The sequence below is a fragment of the Siphateles boraxobius genome, unplaced genomic scaffold, assembly GCF_051911475.1.
Source record: "Siphateles boraxobius isolate OS27281-9 unplaced genomic scaffold, OSU_SipBor_1 41, whole genome shotgun sequence".
Taxonomy (NCBI): domain Eukaryota; kingdom Metazoa; phylum Chordata; class Actinopteri; order Cypriniformes; family Leuciscidae; genus Siphateles; species Siphateles boraxobius.
In genome coordinates, this window is record NW_027509042.1 from 11,185,673 (window position 1) to 11,201,546 (window position 15,874).

A 15,874-nucleotide genomic window follows, 5' to 3' on the forward strand; every position below is an offset into this window, starting at 1 on the left:
GACAGCACGTCCATTGCACATGGCACCCCAGCCCATGGAGGAGGCATCTGTCGTTACAACAACATGCCGCAAAGCTCGTTCCAGGGGCACTCCGGCCCGTAGAAAATTGAGGTTCGACCACGGGGTGAAGGTCTGACGGCAGGTCGGAGTAACTGGTACTCGGAGGGTGCCGTGTTGCCATGCCCACCTCGGGACTCGGTCGCGGAGCCAAAGCTGAAGCGGTCTCATATGAAGCAATCTGAGCGGCGAACCGCGGCTGCAGATGCCATATGCCCCAGGAGCCTCTGAAGAAACTTCAGTGGAACCGCACTCTTGCGCTTGATAGTCTCAGGCAAGTCAGCAATGGCTGAGTGGAGAAGGCGACCAAGTCCAAACCGAGAAAAGAGCTCCTCTGCACGGGGCAAAGTTTACTCCTTCCCCGGTTGACCCGAAGGCCCAGACGAGCTAGGTGCCGGAGCACTGGGTCCCTGTATTCGCAAACCTGGTCTCAGGAGTGAGCTTAAGACAGCCAGTCACCGAGATAGTTCAGGATGCGAACCCCGTGTTCCCATGGAGGAACAAAGGCAGCCTCAACAACCTTGTGAAGGCGCGAAGAGACAGGGCTAGCCCGAATGGGAAAACAGCGTACTGATATGCGCGTGCCCTGACAGCAAACCGTAGGTATGGTCTGAGTCGAAGGAGAACGGAGACATAAAAGTAGGCGTCCTTCAGGTCGATCGCTGCAAACCAATCCTGTGGCCGCACACATCCAGAAATGCGTTTGGCCAGGAGCATCTTGAAAGGCAGCCTGTGAAGGGAGCGGTTCGGACCAGGATTGGCCGTAACCCACCAGACTTCTCCGGGACAATGAGGTAGGGGCTGTACACCCGGACCTCCTTTCGGCTGGAGGGACAGTCTCAATCGCACCCTTCGCCAGTAGGGTAGCAACCTCCGCTCTCATGATAGGGCATAGCCATCGACCAAAGTGGAGCGGACTCCCCTGAAGTGGGGAGGAGACCGTGCGAACTGAATCGCATAGCCGAGCCGATGGTTCGCGCGACCCAGCGGAACAGATAGGGAAGCTCTAGGCAGGCTCCCAACTGTGCCAGCGGCGTGGAGAACCACAGACGTCCCCCCGGTGGTGCAGCGAAGCAGAATGACCGGCCCAGACGTGGGCGGCATAGCGGCCCGGTGTGGGGGCAAGGTCAAACCGCACCATGACAGAGGAGGCCAGGGAAGGACTAGCGTTCCACGGGGGCCTGCTCTGTCAAGGGTCTGGCGACAGAGGGGGACAGGGGCGAAGCGGTCGTGGACGGCACGCCGTGTCAACTACCTCCGGGACAGAGGGGGACGAGGAGAGCACGGCATGTGGGCGGCGCTCTGTGACGTCCGAACTCTCTGTGCTCAGAGACGGGAGAGTCAGTTCTTTGGAGAGTAAGGATTCTTCCCCGGCCCTCACCCGGGGAAAGGAGTGGTCCTGCTACCAGCTCCTGGAAAGAACTGAGTCCCATCTCTGAGGAGCCCATCCCAAGAGCGCCGCTTAACCCGGCGGGGGTTAAGGACTGTTTTGGCGTCCGACCGCGGCCTCCAGAGCCGGCCCGGCTGAGCGGGCGGGGTGGGAGCCGCGGGGGGGCGCCCTCAGCGGTGGGCAGACCGAGGGATCTGAGCGGACGGCTGGGCCGTCGGGACAGAGTCAACCTCAGTCTTCTCCATCCCCGAGGAGCCCGTCTCAGGAGCGCCGCTTAACCCGGCGTGTAGCGGGGGGTGGGGCTGGAGAGGGGCTGTGGCGTCCGCCCGCGGCCCCCAGAGCCGGCCCGGGTGAACGGGCGGGGTGGGAGCGGTGGGAGGGCGCCTTCGGCGGTGGGCAGACCGAGGGATCTGGGCGGACGGCGGGGCCGTCGGGACAGAATCAACATCAGTCTGCTCATGAGCGGCTGAGAGCTGTTGGTCAAGCCCTCAACCGCACCGCCGGAGAGGCCGACCTGGGATATGGGAATGTCGGACAGACGGGTCCGCGCGACATCCAGCACATCAGACAGGTTCAGCCACAGAATGGTGAGCATCACCTGACCCAGGGAGCGTACGGCCACTTTCGTCGCCCGGAGAGCAAGGTCAGTGACGGCAGACACACTGTAAAAAAACACGGTCTCTGCAGACACCCCAGGCTCCACAAACATCAACAAAAACGTCTTGGTTACGTATGTAACCCTCGTTCCCTGAGTAGGGAACGGAGACGTTACGTCGGATGACGACGAATGGGGTTTCGCTTAGAACACCTATCGACTTCGAGTATTACAAAACGAGCCAATGGCAAAGAAATGCCATGGGTCTGCGGAATTTGCATGACGTAACTCCGCCCCACCTCGTGGGTATAAAAGGAGGACGCCGGCAACAAGCAGATATGTTTCTTCGCTGAGGAGTCAAGACTGAGCTCAGGCGATCCCCGCGGTACAGCGGAAAGTGGCAGGCAGACATAACGTCCTGAGTAGGGAATGAGGGTTACATACGTAACCGAGACGTTCCCTTTCGTTGTCACTCCGAGTTACGTCGGATGACGACGAATGGGGTTACCAGTCTAATCACGCCACCTTCTCAGCTGTCTTCCAGTGCCCTGCGTAAATCTGAGATCCCTGTCGTGAGACTGGCACGGACGAAGGACTCCTATTTAGAACAGGAATACCAAGGTACACTGGGGAGCATATCCCATAGCTTAGAGGAAATATGCAATTATTGCCAACCCAGAGGGGGGGGGGGACTTAGAGAATACACATGTGACCCGAAGGAGACATGGAGAACACTGGGGTGTCCAGCCGCAGGTGGAATATTTCAACCCCAGGGGTGGCAAGGTGGCTTGCCAAGGGAAAGACACATGCTCAAGAGGCTTACAGTGGAAATACACATGTGGGGGTCGCTCAGGGGAGGGACCATGCACACGGGAGGCACCTAGCCGACGCACAGGCAATAGACACTGGCGCCAACGTCAGGAGTGCTGGAGGAACTCAGGGCTTTCGGGGAAGCTCACCTGAGGAGAATATCGCACGTATCCAGTCCGTGGAGTGGAATGGCGAGCAAGCGAAGACACCTGAGCGGGTCCAGTACTAGCCGGTTGAAGCGAGTACATGAGAGGACACTGGCTCCACTCGGAGATTGTAGAATCTGGCGAATGTGTTAGGTGTCGCCCAGCCTGCAGCTCTGCAGATGTCTGTTAGCGAGGCGCCATGCGCTAGAGCCCAAGAGGATGCCACACTCCGGGTGGAGTGGGCAGTCACACCAAGGGGGCACGGTCGACCTTGCTGCTGGTATGCCAAAGCAATGGCGTCCACTATGCAGTGAGACAACCTTTGCTTGGAGGGAGCCTTTCCCTTCAGCTTCCCACCATAACAGACAAAGAGCTGGTCTGAGGTCCTGAAACACTGCGTCCTGTCTACATAGGCGCGGAGGGCGCGTACTGGACAGAGCAGTGCCAAGGCTGGGTCTGCCTCCTCCGGGGGCAGCGCTTGCAGGTTCACCACCTGGTCCCGGAAGGGAGTGGTAGGAACCTTGGGCACATATCCAGGCCGGGGTCTCAGGATCACGTGAGAGTAAGCCGGCCCAAATTCCAGGCACGCTTCGTCAACGGAGAAAGCGTGCAGGTCCCCCACCCTCTTGATGGAGGCCAATGCAACCAGGAGCGCTGTCTTCATAGACAGGAACTTAAGCTCCACTGACTGCAACGGCTCAAAGGGAGCACTCCGCAGGGCAGTTAGAACCACTGAGAGGTCCCAAGAGGGAACGAGAGGAGGGCGAGGAGGATTCAGTCTCCTCGCTCCTCTCAGGAACCTGATGATCAGGTCGTGCCTTCCAACAGACTTACCTTCGATCAGGTCATGGTGTGCGGCAATAGCGGCAACATAGACTTTCAGGGTGGAGGGAGACAGCCTTCGCTCCAGCCTATCTTGAAGGAAGGAAAGCACGACACTAGTCGAACATCTCCGGGGGTCTTCTCGGTGAGAAGAGCACCAGTTGACGAAGAGGTTCCACTTCAACGCATAGACGTGTCTCGTGGACGACACTCTAGCGGAAGTGATGGTAGCCGCCACCGCTGGTGGTAGGGTACTCAAACCTGCCTCGTCCCGTCCAGGAGCCACACGTGCAGGTTCCAGAGATCGGGAAGAGGGTGCCATAGGGTGCCCCGTCCCTGAGAAAGGAGGTCCTTCCTCAGGGGAATCGGCCAAGGAGGTGCTGTCGCGAGGAGTACTAGTTCGGAGAACCAGGTCCGGGCGGGCCAGTATGGCGCGACCAGAATGACCTGCTCCTCGTCCTCCCTGACCTTGCGCAGGGTCTGCGCAAGAAGGCTCACTGGGGGAAACGCATATTAGCGGCCCCGCGGCCAGCTGTGCGCCAGTGCATCCGTGCCGAGCGTGCCCTCGGTCAGGGAATAATACAGGTCGCAATGGGTCGAGTCGTGAGATGCAAACAGATCTAACTGTGCGTCCCCGAACTGGTCCCAAATCAGCTGAACCGACTGGGGATGGAGTCGCCAATCTCCTGGGAGGGGCTGAAGCCGTGAGAGCTCGTCGGCTGCACAGTTCAGGGCTCCGGGGATATAAATGGCATGAAGCGACCTCAGATGCTTCTGACTCCATATGAGGAGGTGGCGGGCGAGTTGCGACATACGGCGAGAGCGTAGACCACCTTGATGGTTGATGTACGCTACAGTGGCGGTATTGTCTGAACGGACTAGTACGTGTTGGTTCTTGAGCACGGCCCGGAAGCGGCGCAAAGCAAGACGTATGGCCAGCAACTTGAGGCAATTGACGTGCCAGAGGCGTCGGGGTCCTGTCCAGGAGCCCGCGACAGCACGTCCATTGCACATGGCACCCCAGCCCATGGAGGAGGCATCTGTCGTTACAACAACATGCCGCAAAGCTCGTTCCAGGGGCACTCCGGCCCGTAGAAAATTGAGGTTCGACCACGGGGTGAAGGTCTGACGGCAGGTCGGAGTAACTGGTACTCGGAGGGTGCCGTGTTGCCATGCCCACCTCGGGACTCGGTCGCGGAGCCAAAGCTGAAGCGGTCTCATATGAAGCAATCTGAGCGGCGAACCGCGGCTGCAGATGCCATATGCCCCAGGAGCCTCTGAAGAAACTTCAGTGGAACCGCACTCTTGCGCTTGATAGTCTCAGGCAAGTCAGCAATGGCTGAGTGGAGAAGGCGACCAAGTCCAAACCGAGAAAAGAGCTCCTCTGCACGGGGCAAAGTTTACTCCTTCCCCGGTTGACCCGAAGGCCCAGACGAGCTAGGTGCCGGAGCACTGGGTCCCTGTATTCGCAAACCTGGTCTCAGGAGTGAGCTTAAGACAGCCAGTCACCGAGATAGTTCAGGATGCGAACCCCGTGTTCCCATGGAGGAACAAAGGCAGCCTCAACAACCTTGTGAAGGCGCGAAGAGACAGGGCTAGCCCGAATGGGAAAACAGCGTACTGATATGCGCGTGCCCTGACAGCAAACCGTAGGTATGGTCTGAGTCGAAGGAGAACGGAGACATAAAAGTAGGCGTCCTTCAGGTCGATCGCTGCAAACCAATCCTGTGGCCGCACACATCCAGAAATGCGTTTGGCCAGGAGCATCTTGAAAGGCAGCCTGTGAAGGGAGCGGTTCGGACCAGGATTGGCCGTAACCCACCAGACTTCTCCGGGACAATGAGGTAGGGGCTGTACACCCGGACCTCCTTTCGGCTGGAGGGACAGTCTCAATCGCACCCTTCGCCAGTAGGGTAGCAACCTCCGCTCTCATGATAGGGCATAGCCATCGACCAAAGTGGAGCGGACTCCCCTGAAGTGGGGAGGAGACCGTGCGAACTGAATCGCATAGCCGAGCCGATGGTTCGCGCGACCCAGCGGAACAGATAGGGAAGCTCTAGGCAGGCTCCCAACTGTGCCAGCGGCGTCGAGAACCACAGACGTCCCCCCGGTGGTGCAGCGAAGCGGAATGACCGGCCCAGACGTGGGCGGCATAGCGGCCCGGTGTGGGGGCAAGGTCAAACCGCACCATGACAGAGGAGGCCAGGGAAGGACTAGCGTTCCACGGGGGCCTGCTCTGTCAAGGGTCTGGCGACAGAGGGGGACAGGGGCGAAGCGGTCGTGGACGGCACGCCGTGTCAACTACCTCCGGGACAGAGGGGGACGAGGAGAGCACGGCATGTGGGCGGCGCTCTGTGACGTCCGAACTCTCTGTGCTCAGAGACGGGAGAGTCAGTTCTTTGGAGAGTAAGGATTCTTCCCCGGCCCTCACCCGGGGAAAGGAGTGGTCCTGCTACCAGCTCCTGGAAAGAACTGAGTCCCATCTCTGAGGAGCCCATCCCAAGAGCGCAGCTTAACCCGGCGGGGGTTAAGGACTGTTTTGGCGTCCGACCGCGGCCTCCAGAGCCGGCCCGGCTGAGCGGGCGGGGTGGGAGCCGCGGGGGGGCGCCCTCAGCGGTGGGCAGACCGAGGGATCTGAGCGGACGGCTGGGCCGTCGGGACAGAGTCAACCTCAGTCTGCTCCATCCCCGAGGAGCCCGTCTCAGGAGCGCCGCTTAACCCGGCGTGTAGCGGGGGGCGGGGCTGGAGAGGGGCTGTGGCGTCCGCCCGCGGCCCCCAGAGCCGGCCCGGGTGAACGGGCGGGGTGGGAGCGGTGGGAGGGCGCCTTCGGCGGTGGGCAGACCGAGGGATCTGGGCGGACGGCGGGGCCGTCGGGACAGAATCAACATCAGTCTGCTCATGAGCGGCTGAGAGCTGTTGGTCAAGCCCTCAACCGCACCGCCGGAGAGGCCGACCTGGGATATGGGAATGTCGGACAGACGGGTCCGCGCGACATCCAGCACATCAGACAGGTTCAGCCACAGAATGGTGAGCATCATCTGACCCAGGGAGCGTACGGCCACTTTCGTCGCCCGGAGAGCAAGGTCAGTGACGGCGCGCAGCTCAGTGAAGAGCCCTGGGTCAGTCCCGCCCTCGTGCAGGTCCATGAGCATCTGGGTCAGGTGGACCAGCAGAATGACCAGGGCATGCAGTGAGGCGGCTGCCAGTCCCGTGGCAGTATAGGATCTCGCCACAAGCGTAGACGAAAAACTACAGGCCACGGGTGGGGGCTTGGGATTGCGCCGAGAAGAAGCACTCTGAGGACACATAGCATCGCAACAGAGCGTTCAGCCGGGGGAACCCCAGTGTACCCAAGGGCAGCGGCCCCATCGAGGGGAGGAAAGGCGGATGAGATCAGCGAGCTGTCCTGAGAAGACAAGGGGGTCTTCTAGGACTTCGAGATCTCATCATGCACGTCCGGGAAGAGAGGTATTGGGGTTTGCCGCGGACGAGGGTCGGCGGCCTTACCCAAAACCAATCGTCCCAGGAAAGCATGGCCGTCATCTCCGGATCAGACTCAGGGACAGCCATATGCACACCGGAAGGTGGCAGCTGTGACGAGCCCTCACTTCCAGAAGACTCAAGCCCACCTAGTGATGCTGCAACAGACATGGCATCTTCCTCTGTAGCTTCAACTGAAACACGCGGGCCACCAGAGGGTAGACTCGCGGGAATCAGCAGTTCACTAGCGGGCACCGTCATTGAAGAGGGGGGCTGGGGTCACGGACACATAGTCGGCGCCTTGTTCCAGACCGTAACCCTCAGGTCACCCTGGCCACCAGCCGAAGATCGGGGGGTGGATGAGGGGACTCTCACTCTTGCGAGTTCACCGAGTCTCAACCTATATATGACGCGATGATCACGTTCCCTTGCGAGAACATGAGTCACCCACGAGCGCTGTTCAAGCATGATCAAACACACTAGACAGCGCTCGTGCCCATCAGAGTCCGATACCAGTCCGCTGCAACCAGAAATGCACGGGCGAGCCGTCTTTAAAAAGACGTGCCGCGTGCGAGCTCTTTTATGAGAGGAGAGAAAAAAACTCCGCGATGTTGAAGCGCACAGGGAGACACACACACATTGGCAGATTACTGCACAGATCAGCAGGCACTGTGAGCTCGCTGCAGATCGCCGTCACACCAACACCGGAGAGAGAAGCTCGTCTCGTAGAGCGAAGTCAGAGATGACTGTGGAGTGAAGAAATACTCTTGGCTCCGAAGCGAAAACATATTTGCTTGTTGCCGGCGTCCTCCTTTTATACCCACGAGGTGGGGCGGAGTTACGTCATGCAAATTCCGCAGACCCATGGCATTTCTTTGCCATTGGCTCGTTTTGTAATACTCGAAGTCGATAGGTGTTCTAAGCGAAACCCCATTCGTCGTCATCCGACGTAACTCGGAGTGAAAACGAAAGGGAACAAACTGGGCTTACCCGTACCACGAAACATAACAAACTGTTCCAGCCAATAACCGGCAAGAAGGGTTTGGGGGGTTAGTGCGCGGATGAGGAGGAGGGAGGGTCTAGCAAGCCTTCGATTTGTTTGACAATACTTTAAACGTCAACAAGAAGTGATGTCACCCGACATCGCTTAGAGCACCTTTAAGAAACATTGGCACATTTTGCAGAGTGACCCAGCTCTAAAGTTATATGCGCAGAATCGCCACGTAGGCCTATTACACTTAAGCGCCCTCGCTCACTGAGAGACAGGCTGGTTCACACGACCATGAGCCCGCCACCAAAACTTACGTGGTTACCGGCTCCTACCTTGGGTTTTTACAGATGTGGACACTGCACCCATTGCTCTAACTCAAATGATACAAAGCAATGTTTCCATCCCCAGTCAGGTAAAAAATACAAGATCAATTCTTTCATTAATTGTAACACCACCCACGTGATTTACATGTTGAAATGTCCATGTGGGTTGGTGTACGTAGGTCAGACTAAACGCCCCCTCAAACTACGAATTGCAGAACACAAAGCAGCAATTCGTAACAGAAATATGGACTATGCAATTGCGAGGCACTATGTAGAAGCTAATCATGGTTCCAACGCGTCCTTAAAATTTTGAGGTTTAGAAAAAATTCTAATTCAGAAGTCCCTACTGCAGCGGGATGCTTTCTGGATTTTCACTCTTAACACAGTAGAACCAAATGGCCTTAATGAGGAACTGGGCCTTTCATGCTTTCTATAATTCATAAATCACTTTCGTAGTTAATTATAGGCATGTTGCTAGTGTGTCTGCATGTACCTTTGTGTTTAAAAAAATTTTTTTTGTGTGTGTATGTCTGTGTAGATGTAGCCTATGTGTTTTTATGTATGTATATGTATGTTTTTATATGTGTATGTGTGTATATGTATATTTGTATGTATATATGTTTATATATATGTATGTGTATATATATATATATGTATATATGTTTATGTCTATATGGGTTATAGGCATGTTTTTTATGTTTTTATTTATTTATTTATTTATTTTTGTATTATTATTATCATTATTTTTTGTATTTATTTATTTATTTTTTTTAAAAAAAATTAGGCTTGAGAGCTTGTATAGGATTGGTTAATTGTTGCACCACACCCACCTAGGCCAGTGGCCAATACCTTGAAGTTGGATTCTTTAAATTCTGTATATTGTTGCCATTGACTGTTTGACTCTGAAGAAGACGCATGGCGTCGAAACGTTAGTCATTCTGTACTAATAAATATATATTTTGTATTAAATTTAATCTATTTATTATTTTGCATTAGGATAATAAAGGCTTAAATAAATCACCAAGAACAGTGTTATTTGCACACTTGAGATATCACATCATATTTCTTTTTAAATTGTATACCACTGCACATTCCCACATTCTGCTTGTCTTTTATTTCAAATAGTCCTTTTGCTTTGCAATACTGGTGCACAGTATTTCTCTCCCCTTGTTGAAGAAGATCTTATCACTACAAAAGTGATTCCAAAGAACGTCCTTTAGAAGCCAAACTTAGACAGAGGCCTCTGCTTGACCTGAGCGACCCGGTTAGATCTCTAATCCTGCATGGCTGTACTGCTGCTCTTAGGATGGTTGTGTTGCATAACTGTTAGAGAGCAGATTACTGACTGTTCAGTCACGTTTGTCCCTGCCGTTCTGTCAGAGATGTTACACAGGTGGAAGAGAGTGTGAGAAAAAGCCTAATAAGACCATTTTTGTGTACTACAGGATACATAGTTTATTAAATCATATTTACAGCATCTTACAATGGATCATACATATTTACAAACGTAATACATGATCTAGTCAGTCATGATAGCATTTTGTTAGAGTTCACACTGTACAAAACCTCTAAATGTTAATTTTATTAGCAGCTGAATTACGTCTGCTGTGGGATCATTTTGCAAATGTGGAATCCACAGCATTTAAATATATAATTATTTAGATAAGATATGGTTAATTTGTTGTTGTTTTTTTAAATTATATGTTAGTGATGGACTATGCCTAATTAAATTGTTCAATATACAGTATGAACTGAAATATTTATAGCATAGTTCAGTTCTGATTATGTTGGTTTTTTATTTAAATACATAACGCAGAATTAATTTAGGAACTATCATATATTGCAAGTCATCCAATCAGATATCTTAAACTGTTTGCTTAAGCCCATGAGAAGGACTGAAATGATCATAGATAAATTTCCCCTTTGAACTGGCAGTAACAATAGGAAATGATTTCGTGAGACAGGACTGCACCGCTGAGGTTTCAAAATGCACTACTTCACTGCATTGCTTCACTGATTCTGTCATCAAGCATTGCCCCACAACACTAAGGGCATCAACACCCTCAATGAGTGCTTATCAGAGTTAAAAAGATTTCAGAAAAACCTTAGTCATCACTTTTTCTTTTTTCTTTTATCCTTGTCTTGTCTTTGCTTTTCTTCTCCTTTTCTTTCTCTTCTTTTTCCTTTAACGCTTTCTTCTCTTTCTTCTTCTCATCCTTGGCCTCCTTATACTTCCACTTTGGAGGCTCCAGGTAACCTTTCTGCCTTTTATTCTTCTTCACTTTCTTTGGGGTGGGCTCAGAGGATTTAGTAACTTTGATCTGTGGGATACAGCCCGAGGGGAAAACACTGTTGCGCCTTGACGCTACGCTACGAGGAATGAATGTGCGCATACCGGACTGAGCAATGGACAGCACACTTCCACCCCTCTCTGTATCGGCACAGCAGGACACAGAGACGGACTCGACAGAGTGGATAGATGGAGAAATGGTGGAGACGGAGCTGTTTCGATGGCACAGCGAGCTCTCCTCCAGCTGTTTCTCTGAGTGCTTCTGCATCAGCTCAGCCACAGCCAGCCGACGTTTACCTACCTGTGGAGGGCTGGTCGGGCAAAGCGGTCGTGTGGCCGTGGCTATGAGCGGGCTGTGTAGGCTGGTGGTCATTCGCACCATGTGATCCATGACACCATTTTCCTGTGGGTCGCGTGGGAAACTGAAACCGAACGTACTCTTGAAATGATGAGTCAACTTCTGGCCAGCACTCTTATTGGCTGTTGCTTTGCTGACCAGCAACTTAAGGCTGGGCCACTCTGGGACGTACGTGTCACAAAACTGTTCGGCTGTGGGATGGAGTACAAGGTGGCGCAGACGTGTCAGTGTGTCAAAGCGACCTGTTTTCAGTGCCCAGTCACGTGCACATTTACCACGGTTGGTGTCTACAGCATTTACATCAGCACCTAAGATAGAACAATACAGAGAATAAAAAAAAGAATATTGTGTATTAGAGGATGCTGCTGAAGCAGAGTATAGCTGGACATTTAAAGACTACATTAAAATGTGCACATTGACAGGCCAACAATTTAAAGAATAATGTGGAGAGAACAGGAGAGTCATGTCATGCAAACAGATTGGAATTAGTTTAGATGTACAATTATTTTAGGTATAAAAAAAAGAGTTTGTCTAAAATGCTGTCAGAAGAACTAATTTTGCGCCTTCCACAGATCTTATGCTTGGCTGCTTAATTGATGCAATAGGTGCTACTGAGGTGAACTGGGCCTATGCCAGCATATGCCATTCTTGATTGGCTATGTGGGTCATTTGGTGATTTATTGTCTCTCCCAACCAAGTGATATGACAAACATATAAGCAGTATATGATCATTTCCAGCATATCAGCATGTGAGTTCAATAACTAACCGTGCATTATAAGAGCTGCCACCACATCAGTCCTGCCCTGTATGGCAGCTTTAATGAGGGCAGTAAATCCTCTGTTGTCTCTGATCTCTGTCTCTGCTCCAGGGAAGTAATTCATGATGTAGTTACATATGGAGACATGACCTGTGTACAGAAAGATTTCAAACGTTTTCACATTGAATTTCCGAAGATATAGCCTATAAAATAAAGAAATGGGGTGAATTCCCTAAACAGTAAAAAGTAACCTTAAATAGTATTTAATATAACTTTAACAAATTTAACATAAGTACTTAACATAAATTTAACATTCATACAAATGCACCTCCATTTTATGTAAATTATTCTTATTGAACCATATTCACAAAACTCTCGGCTAAAAATAATAGGCTGTATATACTGTAACACTATTACTGCCAGCAGAATCCGGGGCAGTAGCTCCTCTAACTACCATCAAAAAAAGTGAATTGACATCCCACGGTAACTGACCAGCTTGAGCAGCGATCATTAGAGCAGTGTTGCCGTCATTGTCTTGGTGGTTAATGTCCAGGTGTGGACAGCCGTGCATCTCATAAACAATCGGAAGAAATCCTTTATATGCAGCCACCATCAGTCCATTCTAGAAGAGAGAATCATGTTATAAGGACCTCTATCAATTTACAGTTAAAAAGGTAGAGACATAGACTGCAGAACATGGACACTCCATACCAACAGGCAACACTTTCATAACCAATCAGACCATAATGACCCAGCAACACTTTGAGGCATATGTTTAATCAGGAATTTCCAAAGATCATTTAAGTGTTTTTTTGATTCATGATTACAATAAGGTCTGTTAATATTCCTTAAATTGACTTCCACATGCTGTTAAATTTCAAATGAAATGCAGACATACCTCAAATATGAATTTTGTTAACAAGTTGCTACATAAAGACTGCAATGGTTGTTCAAGTTGTAGTTTAAACTAAACATAAAAGTCTCTTCAAGAAATACCTCAGACCCCATTTTACTCATAAACATTTGAAAATCCCATAGAAAACCATGTCGAAATAGCCTTTATTGAAACATTGGTCACACTTTATATAAGGTGGCCTTAACTATATACTTAACTGTTTGATGCAATACACTTATTATATACATACATGTGGGTGCATTGCAATTACATTTAAAGTACTTGCATTTAAATAAGATTTGTTGTTGCACTGTTTACTTTTCTTCTAACTGTAATCCAAACCCGTACCCCCGAACTCTAACTCTACCTTTACTCCTAACCACAAACAGTAAATGTGGGAATTTTCCACAACATTTAGTTACACAATAAACCCATAGTCTTCTTGTAGGTATTTAATGTTAGTAGTTAATGCCATCTAATATGTTCCTCATGTACATTCTTATGTACTTATTATAGTAATTACAATAACTGGGTAATAACTACTAACCCTAAACCTACCCTTGACCCATGTTGTTACCTTATATTACCCAGTACATTCTCAAGTACACTTACTGTAAATCAAAGTGCAACCAATATGAAGGTAGACCAAAACATCATTGGTTGACAATGATGTTATGTATTTTTAATGAAAAGTTGACAAAAGTTATTTTTAATGGATTACCTCAATCTTTCATAGCTCACTCCTAAAAAAAACTATTGCCAGAGCAACAGACCTTTCTGCTCAGTGATTACAGTCAGTGTCATGCTCTTTAATACGAATTTACAATATCTTATAATATCTTACCCAGCCATTAATGTCAACTTCCATGACCTCATCACAGGTCACACCACGTTCCAACACTCTCTTCAGTGCTTCTGTATCGTTTTGGACACACACCTCATATAGTGTGTTGGCAGTTCCCTTTTTCTTGTCCTCTTGTTCATAATCAGGGAGAACAGAGTCATCAGAGAGCAAACTTCCAGAGTCAGACTCTTCCAACAATGATATTTCATCGTCAGCTGGGCCTGACCCCAGGTTTGGGTCCTCAAAGGCAGAGCTATCAACTGCTGCCATGTCTCAAGAGTTAAATGTTGTCTACATCATCTTTTCTGGGATTTGAGGAAAGTGTTCCAACGCGACTGTAGGTCAGCAACTTGAGGTGAAGGAATGCACTCCAAGTGTTTACGGCCCCTGTCTTGAGGCAAACAGACCAACAGTGATAAACGACAAGACTCTCTAACCAAGTGAGAACCTTCATAAAAATAATTAATTTACAGCGATTGCAACTATTACAGTTCAGTTGACTCAAAAGCTTCTGAAGCGAGAAAATTGGGAGTTTTAATAGCTCTGGATTTAGCCTGGGAGAGCTCTGCTTTAATGGTCAGTGCTAAATCCGGCCTGCTCAGGCTTAAAATACACAGATACCAATAAACAGGCTTATGTACTCTTTAAAAGCATGTTACCTCAGTGAACTGTAGCATAAATATATCTATACAGTTATACAGCTATTTTAAGTTGTAAACATATTTAGTTTTGCAACAAAACTGGTATTTCTCTTTCTCAAAACAGCAATAAATAAAACATTTCTCCAGTTGTGCATGTCACAAAGCAAAATATAGCAAAATACAATCCAAAGATTACAACAATAAAGCAATAAACATTCTCTTTAGAGCTCTAGTGAACCAATATGAAGACAATCACATACTTTTACTTTATTTAACAGAGATATTGTATGAATATGGAGTGTAACTCACCTGTGAGAGAAGAAAAGAAGAGCCTTCGGATGAGCGCTGCTATACTTTGAATGAACTTTCACATCCTTATTATCAGACACCTCAGCTCCCAGAAAATACAACAGACAGCTTCATGTCTTTGTAGTGCATGTGTGTATGTGATCCCAGAGGGGTGTATACATGCTTCGTAACACCTCAGGTTTAGACTAATGCCTTTCAGGATCAGAAAGAACCCAACACAGGCACTCGGAGCGTAATCACCTTTTACACACACACACACACACACACACACACACACACACACACACACACACACACACACACACACACACACACACACACACACACACACACACACACACACACACACACACACACACACAGACACACACACACACACACACAGACACACACACACACACACACACACACACACACACACACACACACACACACACACACACACACACGTTTGCTTAGCTATCTAAATGGGGACTATGCAATGTCTATTATGCAATGACTATATTGCATAGACTTCTATTCTTTTAATGCAGCTTTTTATAAATACTATAACCTAACTGAAAACTTTCTGCATTTAATTTTTTTTTAAATGTACTTTATTTTTATATTACGCACTCAAAATGGTCTCCTTTTCTTTCTCTCTGTCTCATACTGACAAACATTTAAATATTAAAATTATTATCAATCCAATGATGCTGAGGTTAAACATGTAGTGGGTGGGTTTCAGGACTTTGTGTGTTTTTGTCTTCTATTTTGCTTGTTGTATGTCACTGGGAATTTAGTTCAGAGGATTACATGGAATGTGAAGCTGTCTTTGATCAGATATCAGGAAACTTTTTACTTTAACTTCACTACATTTGAAAGACAAATATCGTACTTTTTACGCCACTACATGTCTGTCAAGGTCCTTGAGTAGAAAGTTGTAACATCAGTCGGGATGATTTTGGTTGCAGGGGTTGCATTTTGGTTGGAAATGAAAGTCGGGTTGACGTCACAACACGACGTCAGATTGACGTCATAACCCTACGTTGGCTTTACGTCAGAACCCGACTTGTGTTGGTTTCTGACGTCAACAAAATTTTCATTTTCAACCACAACACAACGTCTGTCCAATGTTGGAGATTAACCTCAATCTGACGTTGGATTCTGACATCAACCTCATTTT

At 49.4% G+C, this 15,874-nt stretch overlaps 1 protein-coding gene across 1 annotated transcript; it reads right to left on the reverse strand.

Annotated features, from left to right (window-relative positions):
* Positions 1–10,094: 10,094 nt before the first annotated feature.
* ankrd33ab (ankyrin repeat domain 33Ab) lies at positions 10,095–14,865 on the reverse strand. The gene is made up of 5 exons (XM_077199949.1): positions 14,706–14,865; positions 13,760–14,150; positions 12,513–12,642; positions 12,030–12,170; positions 10,095–11,570 (listed from the first exon to the last, which is right to left on the reverse strand). The coding sequence occupies exons 2-5, from the start codon at positions 14,027–14,029 to the stop codon at positions 10,720–10,722; spliced, it is 1,392 nt and encodes a 463-aa protein (XP_077056064.1). The 5' UTR covers positions 14,030–14,150; positions 14,706–14,865; the 3' UTR covers positions 10,095–10,719.
* Positions 14,866–15,874: the final 1,009 nt, after the last annotated feature.

Bases quoted from the DNA above. Each gene is read 5' to 3' on its own strand.
- ankrd33ab (XM_077199949.1), bottom strand. From the start codon at position 14,029: ATGGCAGCAGTTGATAGCTCTGCCTTTGAGGACCCAAACCTGGGGTCA. The intron at 12,643-13,759 runs GTAAGATATTAT...TCTCTCTTCTAG, and splicing joins AAGTTGACATTAATGGCTGG to AATGGACTGATGGTGGCTGC. The intron at 12,171-12,512 runs GTCAGTTACCGT...TTCTGTACACAG, and splicing joins AATGATCGCTGCTCAAGCTG to GTCATGTCTCCATATGTAAC.